Genomic DNA, 16,904 nt, shown 5'->3' with positions numbered 1-16,904 from the left:
GTACTTGATAAGAAGCCACACTGAGTAAGTTACAACAGGCAGGGAAGCGCAAAGATTCAAAATCCAGCACTGTTTCTCTCACATATACACATCAAACTGGATTTGTTTCTTATCATTTTAATACCCAGTAGACTGTAACCACAATCTGTTGTTTGTGGCTGTGTTAGTATGTGGCAGTTAACATGAAATACACAATACAAAGACTTAGAATTGCATTGTTGGCTTTATACTGCTGTCTTCTGGAAGCAAAGAGTCTGTGACATTCATATAATTTCTCATGTAAAAATGGATAATATTTCTGTACTTGACTATATTTGAACGCTATAAAGAAGACTTACATTGAGCTCCTTTTGGGCCGTGAAGATAAGTCATGAAACCGTTAAGTGGACTGGACTGTTTGTTATTTTGCGCCCCATGTTGCTTCAACTGTAAACAGCGCTCTAGTGGTATGTTGTTCAAGTGACGCAACTTATGAGAGGGACTGAGTGGTGGCGATGAGTTTTAAAATTGCGCAAGTGCACAGAGAACACATACGTGCTCCACAAAGCTCTTCTGTGTGCTCTATAATGTCACAGCATTGTATGGTGTCTCTGTCTCCCTCTCAGACTCGGGGGACAGATGCTCTCGATCAGTCAGTGTGGCCTCAGAACGACTGACTGGGCGCTCCGTCACACTAAATCCCCCCCTTCTTGGTTGTCGGGGGGGGGGGGGGGTTGGCTGGTTAACGGGACGGGTCACCTCTTCTCTGCTCAGTTCACCTAATTAACATTCCAATGTAGGACAGCAGGGCCGCATCCCAAATCCAGCGCAGGCACGCCTGGTCCTCCAGCAAAGCCCCCCCCCCTGTCTTTCTCAACCTCCATAAACACAGGCTCAGGTTGATGAGCTGTGAGGGGCCCACGTCCTCGCTGCTGTCAGTGCCAGCAGGACTGGCCCGCTCGTTTTACTCTACTGGGAGACGATCCACAACACCGAGCGGGAGACGTCATAGTCTGGGGGATCCTAGAACCATTCTTATTTAGTGCAATAAATGTCAGCGATAGCTTGTACAGTACTCATTCTGGTTTCATTTTTTGGCTTTGGAGAAGTACTTACGCCTCGCTTTTCCCAAACTTGGACGTGTTACATATCTGCACTGACCTGAAACATCTTTGTACACATTAATATTCAAACTCTGACTTCAGGCCTCTGGGCTGCATGACTTGGATGCAAAATTACGCCTTTTTTATTCAACTTTTATTCAAGCGATGGTTCATGACCCAAAATGGATCTTGGCTCGCCTTCTGTTAGGATTCCGCATGACAAGAGGGGTAATAATTAACTTTTTTTTCCCCCCCTAAGAATAAATCTCAGAGCAGTAGATTACATTTCTTTCTAAGTGCCCAACCTCAGAAAAAGTTGGCAAATCCTTTTTCCTGGCATGGACGTGAACATTTTATGTTGTTGCAATTTGTTCTTAAGTTTGTGTGAGACATGCTTGTGATTAAAGCCTGATACATATATATATATAAATATAAATAAATTAACTTGAACTTGAACTTGAACTTGAAAAGGAGTGCTGCAGCCACATGTCCCTCCTGGGTGGACCTGGGTACTGTGCTTTATGACCGTTGCGCACAAAAGCAGACATACAGTAAGACACATTGGTCTCATGGCTGCAGTGTCATGGCGTGTGAACGGGATGACAAAACTGAGGTCAAGGAGGGAGCACGCAACCTGTCAGGAGTTGAAACTGCGAATTTACGACCGTAAAAAAAATAAAAAATACAGCGTCCGGCCGTCGTGATGGCTGCTGTCACGACACGGATCCACAACGTTGTGATAAGCATCATCACCGGAGCAATCATCTGTGCTGCAGCTCTCAGGGCTCCAATCTGATTCTTATCCTCTTGCGCTCTTTTTTCTTTCCTCCCTATTCGTCCCCACTTCTCCTTCCAAAATTAGCCCTGGGCCATGAGATGGGCCCAGAATAGAAGCCCGGGCCCCCACACTGAGCCTCTTAAAGACCACAGCTGGAGCTGGCTCAAAGCGAGACAGAGGGAGAGGGGAGGGGCCGGATGACGAGCGTTATCGCCACCATCACCTGCTCCCTGTAAAGCAATTTGTTATAGAGTTGTCACTGTAAAATCCATAGCTTGTCCCGGGGTAAAGAAAGACGGGGTCACATGTAATGAGGATCCGAGTGTCGCTCCAAATCCAGATATGACACAACTGAAGGACAAACAGCTGGGCTGAGTGTGTGTGTGTGTGTGTGATACAGAATAAGAAGTGAGGACCTCCACTGACAGACAGAAGGGCCAAGGAAACGTTAGCGTAGATCAAGTGCACGTGTCCAGTTATTTGTTGTTTGATAATGACAAAAAATGCTACTTTCTGATAAGAAAATGTGTATTTTTGGAGATTCTTACTGGACTGAAGATGACTCCATTACAATTGTTTTCTGTGCTGTGGTATTTTTGGGCAGCTGCACTGTTAGTGAACTTTATATACTGTAGGTCTCTGTATAAAACCCTGGAGTTGGACTGATTTAACTGACCTCACACTCTCATACACACAGTATGCACATAGCTTCTCCTCAGCGTCTTTCTTGTCCTGTTGGATACTTCAGTTGCAATATTAGTCGTCAGCAAATCAAATGAATATCCAACTATTTTGGGATCAATTCATAGTCACAGAGAAACCAGAGAATAATCAATGGAGATGGAGAAAAACTCAAAACTGACACTTTTCTGACACTTTTCTGACATTTCAGTGGATCAAACAACTCGTCGATCGACCCAGAAAATAAATCATCAGATTCTTAGACGATAAAAAAAATAATAAATACACGTCAGGCGCGCTTCTGGACATCACAGACAACCTAGTGACTCGGTGAAGTCACAGAAATGTCCTTGACGCCAGTCATGTGTTTCCACATTGGTTCAATGAGACCAACCTGTTTTTGGATCGGGACTGTTGATATGAGCTGAACTGCAAACATGCACTCCGGTGGCATTACAGGAGAGGCTCGAGTGCTTGGAGCTGGGGGGGAGGGGAGGGTGAGGTGGTTATTTACTCTCCCACCTTGAATCCTAAGTTGGTGCCTCAGTCCAGACATCTTGATTTTTGGATTTCTCCTCTCCAGGACACTCAACTCTCGCCTCATTTCCCTCTGTGTGAATTGTAGACTTGGTCCTCCTCGTGGGTCTTCGTGTCGTGTGGTCTGAGTCCTACCGGTTTTGTTGGCATGAGAAGTTGCTTCGAGTCTTCCCAGATACATACAGCTCACATGTTAGCAGTCCATTTATCTAGGTTCGTCACGTGGTGTCGTATGTAGTGCAGTTTGAAAAGCCTGTTGAGGCCATTTGTGATGTTTTTTGTGTTTTGGGCCATATATATATAAAGAACCGACTGACTAATACTTTACTTAAAGTGGCCACAGACAACTTTCCCAACAGTGTTTCCAAGAGTGCCGCTGACGGCAACAATAATAGATTCAGACAACTTGATCGTTTCCTTTTTCCATAGATTTGCAAATAACAACAAAATCCAAAACAAAACAAAAGAAAAAAAAAAAAAAAGAAAATGTATTCAATCATTTAGTCCTTTAACAGAAATACTCTGACAGTAACCTTGCTTTTCCCAGATGACCGCACACCCGATAGGCACACAAAATTGTGTAGTTACAGCCAAAGATGGGTTCCTTGTTCTACATCCATGATATTGCACAATCAACATTGACTTCATACACTGAGCAGAAAACTTGTCTATTGCAGTTTGAATCTGTGTCAAACTTTGTCAAATCAAAGTTATGACCTGCATTTGAATTTGTTTCTAAAACCTGAGCTGATAAGAGTTTAGGTCTCAGTAGACATCACCAGTTCAGAGTGCTCAGGGCAACAGCAAAGATTTTTTGTCGTGGGTTTAAAACCCACAAGTGCATTGGTATTAAGACAAACAGACAGACCTATGAAACAATGTCTAAAATGCCCCCCGGGAAGGACTACCTGTCTCTACGGAGACACCAAGTTCCTGTTTAATGATGTGTCAAAGCAGAAGAGCTTGACCCCTCATAGCTTCAGGTTCCCAGGCAAGACTTTCTCCTCCACACCGATGACACAGGCTGACATCAGCGGTGACCCGGCAAGTCTTTATTGACCGGAAACACAAATATTCAATCCACTAATGCTGATAGTGGGAGAGAGACCCCATGCAAAGTTTTTTTTTTTTTTGTATCATCATTTGTATCATTACTATTGATAATCTGAAAACAGGAGGTTTTTTTTTTTGGTTCAGTTCATTTTCCAAACACTAAATGTGTTATAAAAAAAAGGTCATTCATGGATTTGAACTCAATAGTGTGAAATTGTCTGGTCTTAAAAACAAAGAAAATACTGCAAATATGACCCAAAAGTCTCCACAGACATATCATAAACTGAACTCTATAAAATGTAAATGTATAACAACACAGTGGGGATATTGCACAATGCTATTAGATACACAGTGAAATGCAGAAACTCCCCACTGGCTGCGTGTTTAATGGTCGCTCAGAAGCGCCAAAAAAGTTGGATCCGTTCACTTCCAACCAGTCGACGCCACGGGCAGGGATTGCTTTCCATCAAACTAACTATACACATCTCCATTCCTGCTGTCTGTTGCTCCACATACCGCTATTTGTAATTTTTTGACAAAGGGGGTGGAGGGTGGACGGAGGGAAGGAGGAGGAGGAGGAGGAGGAGGGGGGCAGACAGCTGACGGCACCGCGGCGGCGGAGCGCTGCGCCTTTCGGTGCGCATCTTCATTCTCGGCTACAGGAGGAAAGGTGCGCACGATGTCTCCCCCATCCTCGGAAACAGTTCTCCCACTCGACTCGTCCCTGATTTGACTTCCACCACTTTGGCTGCACCGGATTTTGCGCCCTGCAACTTCTCGAAGCTTTTTTTTTTTTTTCTCCCAGTGACACTCAGTTGGGTGCGCAACAGCTGAGGAGGAGAGGTGACCGTCTTGTTACAAGGACTGTTAAAGACATCCGAGACGACGCGCTCATTTATTACAATCTCCGACGACACTGAAAGGCTACAGATGAACTGACAGAGAGCCTGTCAGCACCAGTCACCCGATGGAGTTTAAAACCCGCTTTTCCTCCCTCTGAACTTCTCCGCGGCTCCCCGATGATGGACGGCAGACGCTCGTCAAGGACTTTCACACCTGATCGCGCAGCTTTCGCCAACACATGAAGGGAAGAGGAAGCATGTTACCTCGGAGCTTACCGGACAGCAGCAGGGCTATGGGGATCAGACATCGGACGAAAATCCAGCATCACTCCAGACCCATCTCTAAGATATACTTCGTTTTCATTCTGCTCCTGCTGATTTTCACGCCGAGGGTGGATTCATCGTGGTGGTGAGTACATCTGCCGACACTGAGACCTGTTCCGAGCGCACATCTGGTGAGACGGGGAGCCCGAACTGAAGCTGCGGATGCGAGTGCAGGGAAACTTTCTGATGCAAACAGAACCTAAATGAATGTATGATTCCATCTGTGAGGTACAAAGAATGAAAGTTTTCTTTCAGAAAAGGGTCTTGCAAACTTTTCTTCTGCTTATTGGACAAATATGATCTGAAACTTCCACCGTGAAGTTAATATTTTTGTCACCAAACCTCCAAAAAGTCATTATTTTCTATCATTTCTAGTTGCACTTTCATCTCTGCATGGGAATGTTTGTGCTGATGTTGATTTTTTCTTTTCTTTCAAAACATCAGCGCAAGGTGAGATGTTCAGCACAGCAGCAGTGTGTGTGCCATGCGTTTATGAAGATTAATGGTGTTTGGGGTGGGGGTGTTTGTGGTGGTGGGGGGGGAATCTCCCCTATCCATCCATCTTGCCCAGAGTAAGTGGCAGGTGCAGGCGCTGGTGCATGAATAAATGTCCCCTTGATGATTTCTCCTGAGGTTTTAAACACTCAGGGGGGGGAGAAAAAAAAAAAAAAACACCCTGCAGGGGTGTAAGCATGCACCCCCTCCCTTCTCCCCACCTCTCTGTTATCCCACCCACCTGAAATAGTTGTTCTCATGTGTCAGGTCACACTTGCAGAAATTGCATTTGATGTGCAGCTACTTTATATTTAACCGGCCGCGGCGCAGCAGATTCCAAATTCTAATTTCTCTTCCTCCCTGGCTCCGCGCACCGACAACAATTACACTCACTGTTTTTCGGATTGGATTTAGATTAAAAAACGCGCCCTTTGTAGCCTAAATAATGTTATGAATTGTAATTTCCCAAGAGAGCCAAATGCATGTTATCCTATTTGCTGCTTATGCAAATACTTTTTTGAAGAAAAAAAGAAAAAAAGCTTTGATTAAAAATTTGCTGAGAAATTCCGGAGGAAGGAAAAGAAAGACACGCAGAGAGCAACAGAGGAGGGTGATGAATACTTATTTAATCCTGGTTTGTATTGTCAGGGCCTATTTTTAACCACCGTGATAATTTATATAAGCACCATGTGTCTTTGCCGCCCAGGACCCCCTTCCCCTCTCTCTCTTTTTCTATGTGTGTGTCCTCTTGGAGACGGTCAGGGGTCTCTTGGCACAGCCGGTGTGTACAGCACACAATAAACACATGTAGCGCCTCTGCTCTGCTTTACTGCTCAGGCAGATAGTCGCAGTTAGAACGGGACTGGGACAGCCATAACGGGAGTGGAAACTGCCTGCTACGTCCGTTTCTGTCTCGGTGGCCAGGCGACACAAATGTGGCTGCGATTAGGGACTATAATGATATCCGGATGGAGAGTGGAGCGTGCAGGCTTAGAGAGGGAGGGTGGTGGGTGAGGGGGCGGTGTGCCTGAGTATGGCTGATCTGTGAGGCTGGGAGGGAAAGGCCTGAGCGGTCACTTGCACTGTAGATGACTGTCCTCATGTCCTGTTGATAAGAGCCTTCCCCCCCACCACCCCCAGTGTCACAATACCAGCAGCATGTGATCGGCCCTTTTAGGAGTTTAGGGATTATGTGTGAATGGAGCAGGAGGCAAAAGCCTGTCACAGGGAGAGAGGTGCTTTTCACTGAACGTGAGGAATTTAATAATCTCTTCTACATCCTGAATATCTGGGTCTCAAGTGGACGAGGGGTGTGGATGCGAGGGGAAAACAGGCACACGAGTAGGAATCCAATCAAGAAACTGGATTTAAGGTGGGGTGAGTGATTCCCGGGTAAGATAGTTGATTGCTGAGTCATGTGTGAGACTCATGCGTCGACCCGGGGAATGAGACTCAACAATGTACTATCTCCCAGGAAACACTCACACTCCCTTTTAAAGGAAAGGTTTGTTTAGTCTGCGCAAAAATAAAAGTGTAAAAACGAGAAATTCCCTTTTGTTTCTTTTTACTGCGAGCGAAGTGCTGATTATTTTGTCCACCTGACCATGGGGCGCAATCAAAATACAGTCTGGCAAGAATAAAATGAAGATTTGTCATTTTTACACTTCGCATTTTTGTTCAGTTCAAAACAAACACAATCTTAAGTTTGAGCATTAGAATAAACACATAACCCGAGATGTCAAATCTTTCCTTTTTAAAAGTGCAATATATACAAACTGTCCAGAATTGTTGTTTTAACCAATCGAGAAATGAACTAACACTATCAGCAGAGGGTGAGGACACAACAATTTTGATGTTACAGTCTATACTGTGCTGTAGAGATGGTAACTCCGTTAGTTAGCCCCGGTCCGTCTTGTTTCGTAGTACCACTCAGTACTGCGGCAGGCGATGAAATAGTCCCCTTGCAGTACAAAGAATTTCTGTGAATATCTTCCAATGTAATTATGTGACATCGTGTTCACTATACTACAAAACAGAAAAGTTTGACCTTTGACCTTTTGGATATAAAAAAAGGTCAGAACTACATTATTTTTCCACTTGACACAAGTTGTTTGTTTGGACAATCTGACAGACAACCCATGGCTGTCACCGACGCAGAAGCATAATAAGATGTACTGAAGCAAATAGCTGATTTCCACTATTTAGAGAAGTTTGCAGAGCCGGTAACGATCTCGGAAACAATCTATGTTTTTCCCATTGTTTCCCTTCTGTCGACATCGTCCGGATGCTGCCAAAAACCAAGCTGAAATTACTCTCATCACATCATTATGACATCATCAAGGGTTATTTTCTCAGACTTGACAAACTCCTCCAGAGCCACAGAGGTCAACTTACTGTACAGCTTCTAGACTTAAAGGTTGTCCCTGTTGTGTCAACTCTGTGAAATTTGTCGGCGTACCCCTTTTACTTCTCATTTCTTTATACTGTGTTGGCTCTTTCGCCCATAGGTACATCGGGGCGCTGGGTGCTCGGGTGATCTGCGACAACATTCCCGGCCTGGTGAACAAGCAGCGTCAGCTGTGCCAGCGGCACCCGGACCTGATGCAGTCCATCGGCGAGGGGGCCAAAGAGTGGATCAGAGAGTGTCAGCACCAGTTCAGAAACCACCGCTGGAACTGCAGCACGCTGGACCGCGACCACACGGTGTTTGGCCGGGTGATGCTGCGAAGTGAGTCTGCTCGTGTGCGACCAGGACTTCTATCTGTGTGGTTTCTCTGCCTGTGCGTGACAGCAGTTGTTTATGCCAGTGACACTCGAGTTAATCATCCTCGTAAATGTCTCCGCTGTTGCCCAGATAAGCAGAGAATTAATAGGTGTCTTATTAAATCAACTTTGCCTTGAAAACACAAACACAAACAGAAAGAGAAAGTGTTGTGGGGTTTTGTTTTTACCCTCTTCAGAATGAGGGAAGATTGGGAAAAGTGGATGTTCCCCGAAAACAAGTAGCAGATCACCACACTGGTGATGTATAAACAGTAATAGGAGATGTAAATATTTGGGTAGATGTTTCTGGCAGCCAGACAAAGCTTTACTCCCTGACATATCGCCTGTGTTCTGCTCCGTTGCGTGAGCAGGAATGAGGACGGGGAGGTGGGTGGGAAAGCCAGACCAAATAACCCCCAAAATCTCCTCTTGCCTGAAATGAAAACAGAGCACAGTGACTGAGAGAGCTGCCATCTGTGCAAATTAAAAAGGTGAAAGGAGAGTCGGCTGGACTGTGATGTTATAGCTGACATGCAGCTACCTCTGTCTGGACCATCCACCATAAATGGACTGATTTCTGTGCTCCTGCCGTCTGGAATATACCGGAGAAAGGCTGCTTTACTGAGCAGGAACACAATGAACCTGGGCACTAAAATCTACAATCTTACCAAACACAGGACCAGAGCCGGAGTAGTTTTTGACCAAGTTTAAAACACTGTCATTTATCAAAGAGAAGTAGCAGTAAAAACATATTTTCTCTGATGATAGAACATCATAATCTGATTTAATTGCCACATCTCTCCTTCCTGTGCACCCCAGGCAGCCGAGAGGCCGCGTTCGTATACGCCATCTCCTCAGCGGGAGTGGTGTATGCCATCACCAGGGCCTGCAGTCAGGGGGAGCTGAAGATCTGCAACTGCGACGGCCATAAGCGAGGGCGAGCCAGTGACGACAGGGGCAACTTCGACTGGGGTGGCTGCAGCGATAATGTCAACTACGGCATCAAATTTGCAAAGGCCTTCGTGGACGCTAGAGAAGGGATGGGGAAGGACGCTCGTGCGATGATGAACCTGCACAACAACCGGTGCGGTCGAATGGTGAGCAGCAGCTTTAATGTTGACATTTGAGTGGATTCAAAACACTTCAGACTTATTTCTACGCTGTTGTGATTGGTCAATTTTTCATCATCATTTCAAGTCGATATGGCTGAGTGGGATGTTACTCAGGATACTGAGATTCGCATCCTGATTGGAACATACTATTCACTAATTAGTTTCCATTTTCTTTTTCATTTTTATGTCGCTATTTGGTGAGGATTAGGCATGAAAAGTATTTTGTTGGGTTTACCCATATGAGTAAATTCCCATCTTCCCATCAGACTGACACAAGGATATTGAGTTTGATTGACTGAATCAAAAGGGGTTGTTATCTCTGGCGGAGGTATACACTCTACTGAGTGCCATTCAAGTTTTCATAATTGATTATTCTGCAGAGTTTTTAGTATAAAACCTCAGAAAACAAAGAGTAATGCTCACTAGAATGTATTTAAAATGTCTTGTTTGGACCATCAAATGGCTTTGTACTGAATTTACAGACAATTCCTCAATATGAATATTTAAAAATATAATAATAATATAATACTAAAAACCCTAACCCTAACCCTATCCATGTAGCCCACCAATAACCTGTGATGCTGTTCATTAGATTTAGCTTTTGAGGGAAGAAGAGTAAAATATCTCGCTGGTAGATTGAAAAGGCAACGAAATGAGATCAAATGACTGAACGGCAAACATCAAAAATTTGCTTTTATCATATATATAAATATATAGTATAGATATCATGTTTCAAAAGTCTCCAACCAGAGTGAAGAACATTTAACCAATCACCGTGCTTGCAGAGCTGATCACACTTCACATCGTGCCGGGGGCAACTTCATAGGCTTAACACCCTGTCACCTTTGACCTCGGCTCTAGGCAGTGAAGCGCTTTATGAAGCTGGAGTGCAAGTGTCACGGGGTCAGCGGCTCCTGTTCTCTGAGAACCTGCTGGCTGGCCATGTCCGACTTCAGGCGCACCGGAGACTACCTGCGCAAGAAGTACAACACGGCCATCGAGATGACCATGAACCAGGCGGGCTTCATGGTGGCAGACAGGGACTTCAAGGGAAGCACCAAGAACGAGCTGGTGTACGTGGAGAACTCGCCCGATTACTGTCTCATGGACCGCGCGGCAGGTGAGTGAACGAGTGAGGCAATCGCTTTTACAAATTCTGCGAAGATATGAGGCTCGTCCGCTGACATTCCTCTACAGCTTAAACTTCAGTGATCTGACCTTTAACATCTACTTTAATTCCTGGTGTTGGCTTTGTCTCGTCAAGCTCCGTCTCCCTCCTTCAATCCGGCCTCCTTCAATAGAGCGTGAAGGAGTTTACTAACTCACTGTTAATATGTTAGGTAAGATAGCACAGTGCGCTACGTGCGGGGGGAACATGATGGTACTAACTTATCAGATCCTCCTCCTCCTCCTCCTCCTCCTCCTGCTTGGTCGCAGCTTGACAACTGGGGGAGTAATGAAGGTGTGTTCGCTCAAAGGAAAGGGCTGTGTTTACTTGTTAAAAGGTGATCTTAAAATGAGCTTATGACTCTCCTTGCCACTAATCTCCATTGTATAGGAATTCACAGCCCAAGGATACATGCGGGCTTACTATTTCAAATCCTTCCTTTGGTCAGTATTAAGCTGCACTCCCAAGAGCCTGAGGGGAATATCTCTCCTTGTCCTCTTTCTCTTTACCTCACGGATTCTCTGTTATTAGACGCGGCATCTGATCTCAGGCCTAGATTTAACACCTGAGTACATGGACACCTTTGTGTTTGGCCCTAAGACTAGTCTGTCAGCGTGTCTGGAATCCAATACCCAGCTGAAGAGTGTGGGAAAAGAGATATTTTGCTTTGGAAAACATCGTTTCAGTTTTCCACCGTTGTTCAGAGGCGGTAAGCTGCCAATATTAGCAGCTCCGGACATTCAAAGTATGTCGTCACTAGAGGTTTTCCCAAAATGAATGGAGTTTAGCTGATATGTGGCCGGGACAACCACGAAAAACAACTACTTATCAGTGTTTTAATATTTCAGTTAGATCAAATAACTGTGATGTGAGAAACAACCCTGCCGTCCCCCTCGGCTCTACAGAGCAGAGCTGCAACCATACGTTGATTAATGGATAAACTTGTCAACTATTAAATGAATCGCTGGTTATTTTGATAGTTTATAGATCCTTTCAGCTTCTCAAATGTAAATATTTTAGACTCTACAGAGAATTTGTCAGGGTTGTGGACAAAGCGAAGACATTTGAATACGTCTGCTTGGGCTTTAGAAAAATGTGATCATCATTTCTGACATTTTATGGACAAAACACTAACGATCAAAATAATGATTGGCAAGTTCATCGATAATGATAATCATGAGAGGCAGCGTACAAATTCGGCCCTCAGCAACCTAATGGATGCATTTCCAATCAGTAAAAAAAAAAAACTCCAGATAAACTGTACAGACCAGACAAAGACAGAAAACCTATCCAAGCCTTCCCTTACAATGTTCTGGGGACCCAAACCCCAACACATAGCTAGAGGAGAGTAAATAGTGGACTTGCATTGATCAGACGGGAAGGCAAACAACTTCAAATTAATTCTACTGTTGCTCCAAGCTAAATTAGGAAATGTTTGCAGTATGAACGTTATAATGTCAATATTGTGTTACCACTTGGTCAAATCAGTTGATGTAGCTTTAAAACCTTTTTGGTTATGTAGAAAACATTTTGTTTCCATTGGATGAGTGTGAAAGATAAAACGATGAGTGGGTGTACTGGAATTAAATCCTGTCAAGCCCCAAATTGTTGTTCCATTTGAATTTAAAAGGGGACACCGATACATGATGCCTCCCAATTGAGCCTGTAGATTAGAGAGGCTACTACCGTGACTGTTTTCACTCTTAAACAATTATGTCTTAAAATGTTTAATTTCAATTTGAAAGTGGTTAGTAAAGACAGTTATTCTACTTACCAAATCCAAGATGAGTAAAGTGCACCATTGTAAATCACCATTGTACTCCTTGGTGAAAGGAATTATAACGTAATAAATATAATTTATTGTATTAATTAAAATAGCGAAAACTGACTGTATTTCTTATACATTTTTATAATTGTTGTATTCGTTTTTTGGTGTTGGGTCGAGGTTAGGCTACTTCAGGATGAAATTGTAACCATGATTTGTCCCTTCTCTGTTTTAAGAAAGTAAAATAAACTAATAACAAATACGAATTTCCAGATGTAGAATGTTTTTTTCTACTGATGCTTCAGGGAAATTATGATTTTCTCTGCAGTAATACATTCGTCTCTTTCAGGCTCCTTGGGCACAGCAGGCAGAGTGTGCAACAAGTCCTCGAGAGGCACGGACGGCTGCGAGGTCATGTGCTGTGGGCGGGGCTACGACACCATGCGCGTCAAGCGCGTCACCAAGTGCGAGTGCAAGTTCAAGTGGTGCTGCGCTGTGGAGTGCAGCGACTGCGAGGACATGGTGGATGTCCACACCTGCAAGCCCCACAAGCGTCCCGATTGGTTGGACATAACCTAAGGAGGAGGATCTGACCAATCACAGTCACGACTGACTCATTAACCTGCGCGCTAATGACTGCATTTTATTATGGGATATATTATTGGGATCTCTTAACTGTAATACCTCCAGCTTTTGATCCAATGACACTTCCTGAAGCAGAGACTTCACAGACCTTGATAGTGAACTGGAAACTAGGCCCAGTTTCTGATCGTGTGCTGCTCTAACAAGTGATTTTAAGAACAAACTGTTGAGCTTTTTTTTTTTAAGAGAAACTTTGGATCTTTGATACAAAATGGCTGAATATTATATTATATTATTCTGATGTAAAATGCACCCTTGGTTCAGGCAGAGATAATGAGGTAATGTCTGCAGTTTTAAGAGTATGTAAAGACCGTGTCAGCATGTGACATTGCTCAAATCGACATGATAATAATAGTTATATTTAGCCTTAAGAGAGAGAAAGAAAGATTATTTGAGTTATTGTAAAAAGAAAAACACTGACATTGTATCATTTAAAATGATAGAGTCATTGTATGGTACTGCAACAAATCGTGTAAAAAAAGAAAAACGCAAAAAGACAGTTGCTGCTAATTAGTGCAACTCTAACGAACTAACAAAAAAGTCCGGAGCTTACGTAAAAAGCTCCTACTTGAGTAAGGCCAGATGATTACACTGTGAACACAAACTGACCACAAACCGGAGAGCGAGGATGGACTTTCAGAGGGACACACCAACAGAAAACCGCAAAGCTTCATATGGACTGATATCTCAAAGGGTTACATGTTTCACTCACTATCCCACAGTCTGTAACTGGTCTAACACATTCTGGCTGTGTTGCCTTAAGGAAAACTTCTTAATTTCTACCTCTGGTTCTTTGTCTTTGTTTAAAACTTTTTTTTTTTTGGCCTAGTGCTGCACCAACAGCTTCAAACAAATGTCCGTAGGCTAGGGGTTCGGCGATATGGCCAAAATCTTCTATAACGGTATATGTGATTTTATATCTTATACCCCATTTACACCTGGTATTAAAATAAGATCTGTATCTGGATTAGGTATGCAGACAATAAATGATCCGATCTTTGCCTTTGCGTTTTACACCTGGTGTTTTTGATGCATTTTCTCGTTATTGCCATTGAGATCAGATCTCTGCCCTCACTCGATTTGAGGTGGCGGTAAATCACCCCCCGGATTCCTTTAAAAAAAAACAAAAAAACACAGCATTTTGTGAGTTGTTGCGTTGGGGGTACCCTTTATAAATGTTGTCAAACACTGTCTGAGACAGATTCTTAATTATCTGCCCCCTTTTGTAAATTCGGCAAATGTAACATGAATTTTGTTCCTTTCTTTGTATTAAAAATATTGTCTCAGTGTGCCTCGTTGTTGCAGTACAGGCGTGAAGGCTACTCTCTAACTACGTAACTTAGCTCCCTTGTTCTTTACAGATCAGCTGAGTCGATGAGCACAATACACACTGTCTTAAACATCATTCTGTGAAGTTCTGATGCAGGTTTCTGATGTCTGTTACCTTTTGATCAGCCTCACCTTCATTGCTGCCAGAATTGCGCTGCTGATAAACCCATACTACTGCTTCTCTCAAACCAGAAGGCCCAATGTACATTAATAAAAGTGTCACAACATTTTAACGCTACTATATTTCCATAGATCCTATATAAAAATAAGTGGCAAACTATGTATTGTAACCTGGAGGAAAAAATATTAAACCAAGTTTCTGTTTATGAGATTTGAAATATGTATTAAGTCCTGTTGCCGTTTTCAGAATAGTCATTATTACATGTTCTTTTACCAATATGTGCTTCTCTCTGCTGGGTTGTATCTTAAGGTTGTTATCTCTTCTCTCTGCTTTCTCACTGTCTTAATTACAAGTCCAGCAGAGCATGTTTCTTCTATCATCGTATTGTGACAGAACACTTTTAAAATGCAATCTTAGGCAACTGTGCTTTCGGGTCCTTTGTGCACATATCCACTGGCTCCGACTGGTTTGTAAGAAGTGAAGTATTTCGTGAACCCGGTCCAAGACATTGCAAAGAGCAGTGAAGTAGCTGCGGACCCCGAGTTTGACTTTTTCAACATCTGGTTATGCAGCCAGACATCATGTGAGGCCATTGGAGACACAACCCTCAGAGGGGTTTATAGATCTAAATGAAGCTGACAACAAGCTGTGGATGCTGAGAGTCAACACATTTTTTCAAGTCCACGTAATGAGGAGGGAAGCCAAAGTAAAGTGCTTTGAACAAGGCCAAACGACACACACCATGTCAAACGTTCACAAGTCAAAAGTTAATTGCAAGCAAAAGGGCCTGTTTTGAATGTAAATGGTGGGTACGTCGGCTGTGTTTTTCTTTGAGATTAGAAAAGGTGAGAGCCGCTCACACACAGTGGGGGCCAACCTGCTGCGCTGCTCCGGCCCTAAAAAAAAAAAGATGTTTTAATTCCCCCAGTTCGACTGAGAGCAATAAAGCACCGAACTGACGATTACAGTCAGTTATGAAAAGTAACGTTTTATGCCTAAATCCACATTGGAAACCACTGAGCCTGCACTGATCTGTACAATGGGTTTACAGTATACTGGTTGTTAGGCTTCATGAATTCATTTGGGTCTTTTCAAAATTGATAATGACGTGCATTTCAGCCAACAATTAAATTCGTCCGTTGCTGTTGCCATGAATTTCTCACTGTCACAATTAAGGCTGATGCCACATTTTTTATTCCCGTGCCGGTGTTTTCCCCTGTCAGCGTTTGGTGCACCTGTGTCCTAGTTTGTATTAGTGTCTTGGGAGGTATTTGCACCTTTGAAATGCAGGTCCCAAAATACCATCCTGGCTCTATATTAAACCTTGTTGATCCACCCTCTGTCACTTCTTTTAGAGGTCTTCCGTTCTCTTCCAGCTCATGCGGTCTCCTGCGTTTTATCCGTTGGTGGGAATCTCGAGGCACCTCGTGATTTGATTCTGACTCGGAAGGTTACAAATAAAAATATGAAACAATTGCATGTATCAGAAAATGTCTATGATTTTTTTACTCAGTGTGTAACTACTTGAAGCCACTTGGGGTCTCTCTATCAAAATAAAACAAAATAGGTTTGCCAGGTGTTGTGTGGGGAGGGCCGGCCAGAGCGGTGAGGAGGAGGAAGTTGGGTGCAGAGCCAGACCTTCTGGAGGAATAAACACCCCGAGTCATATCAGATTCTGCTCTGATCTGGAGCCTTTTACTGATGGGACGAGAGCTCAGAGATTACTTATAAACATTTGGGGTTTAAAAAGTGTAATCTTCGCTCTTATAAACCTGTCAGCAGCAGCAGTCTGGAAAGGTGACTGCCATCGTCGGCTGCTTATGTTTTGTAATGTTGACCGTCGACTGGAGCTGGAGGGGAAATGTACCATCTGTCATGATTGACCTGAATTAAAACACGAAGACAAACACTGCCTCTGCCTGCTGTTGCTTGCTAGCTTGCAACTAATGTACAGTAAAGTGATCCGTCTCTTTTGGGCTGAATAAACACTGCCACCAGTTATGCAAATAAACACATAAGCAAAGATCCATTGGTCAAATTTGCATCCTTGATGGTGAAAACAATTAACCAACCACCATTGCTGGGGTAATGTTTCAGTTCTCTATTCGTGAAAGTTATGGCAACATGCAACCAAATAAAACAGTCCTCTACCTTGAGATAACTTATGGATTTCTCTGGATTTTGCCTTATTTGAAACATTTGGAATAATGTA

General features: G+C 43.5%; 1 protein-coding gene across 1 annotated transcript; it reads left to right on the top strand.

Annotated features, from left to right (window-relative positions):
- Positions 1 to 4,735: 4,735 nt before the first annotated feature.
- Positions 4,736 to 14,900, top strand: LOC115582568 (protein Wnt-2b-A-like). The gene is made up of 5 exons (XM_030418582.1): positions 4,736 to 5,382; positions 8,300 to 8,520; positions 9,375 to 9,652; positions 10,529 to 10,787; positions 12,950 to 14,900. The coding sequence occupies exons 1-5, from the start codon at positions 5,213 to 5,215 to the stop codon at positions 13,177 to 13,179; spliced, it is 1,158 nt and encodes a 385-aa protein (XP_030274442.1). The 5' UTR covers positions 4,736 to 5,212; the 3' UTR covers positions 13,180 to 14,900.
- The last annotated feature ends 2,004 nt before the right edge of the window (positions 14,901 to 16,904 follow it).

Source organism: Sparus aurata, chromosome 6 (genome assembly GCF_900880675.1).
Source record: "Sparus aurata chromosome 6, fSpaAur1.1, whole genome shotgun sequence".
Taxonomy (NCBI): Eukaryota; Metazoa; Chordata; class Actinopteri; order Spariformes; family Sparidae; genus Sparus; species Sparus aurata.
This window is presented reverse-complemented; position numbering and strand designations above follow the sequence as displayed.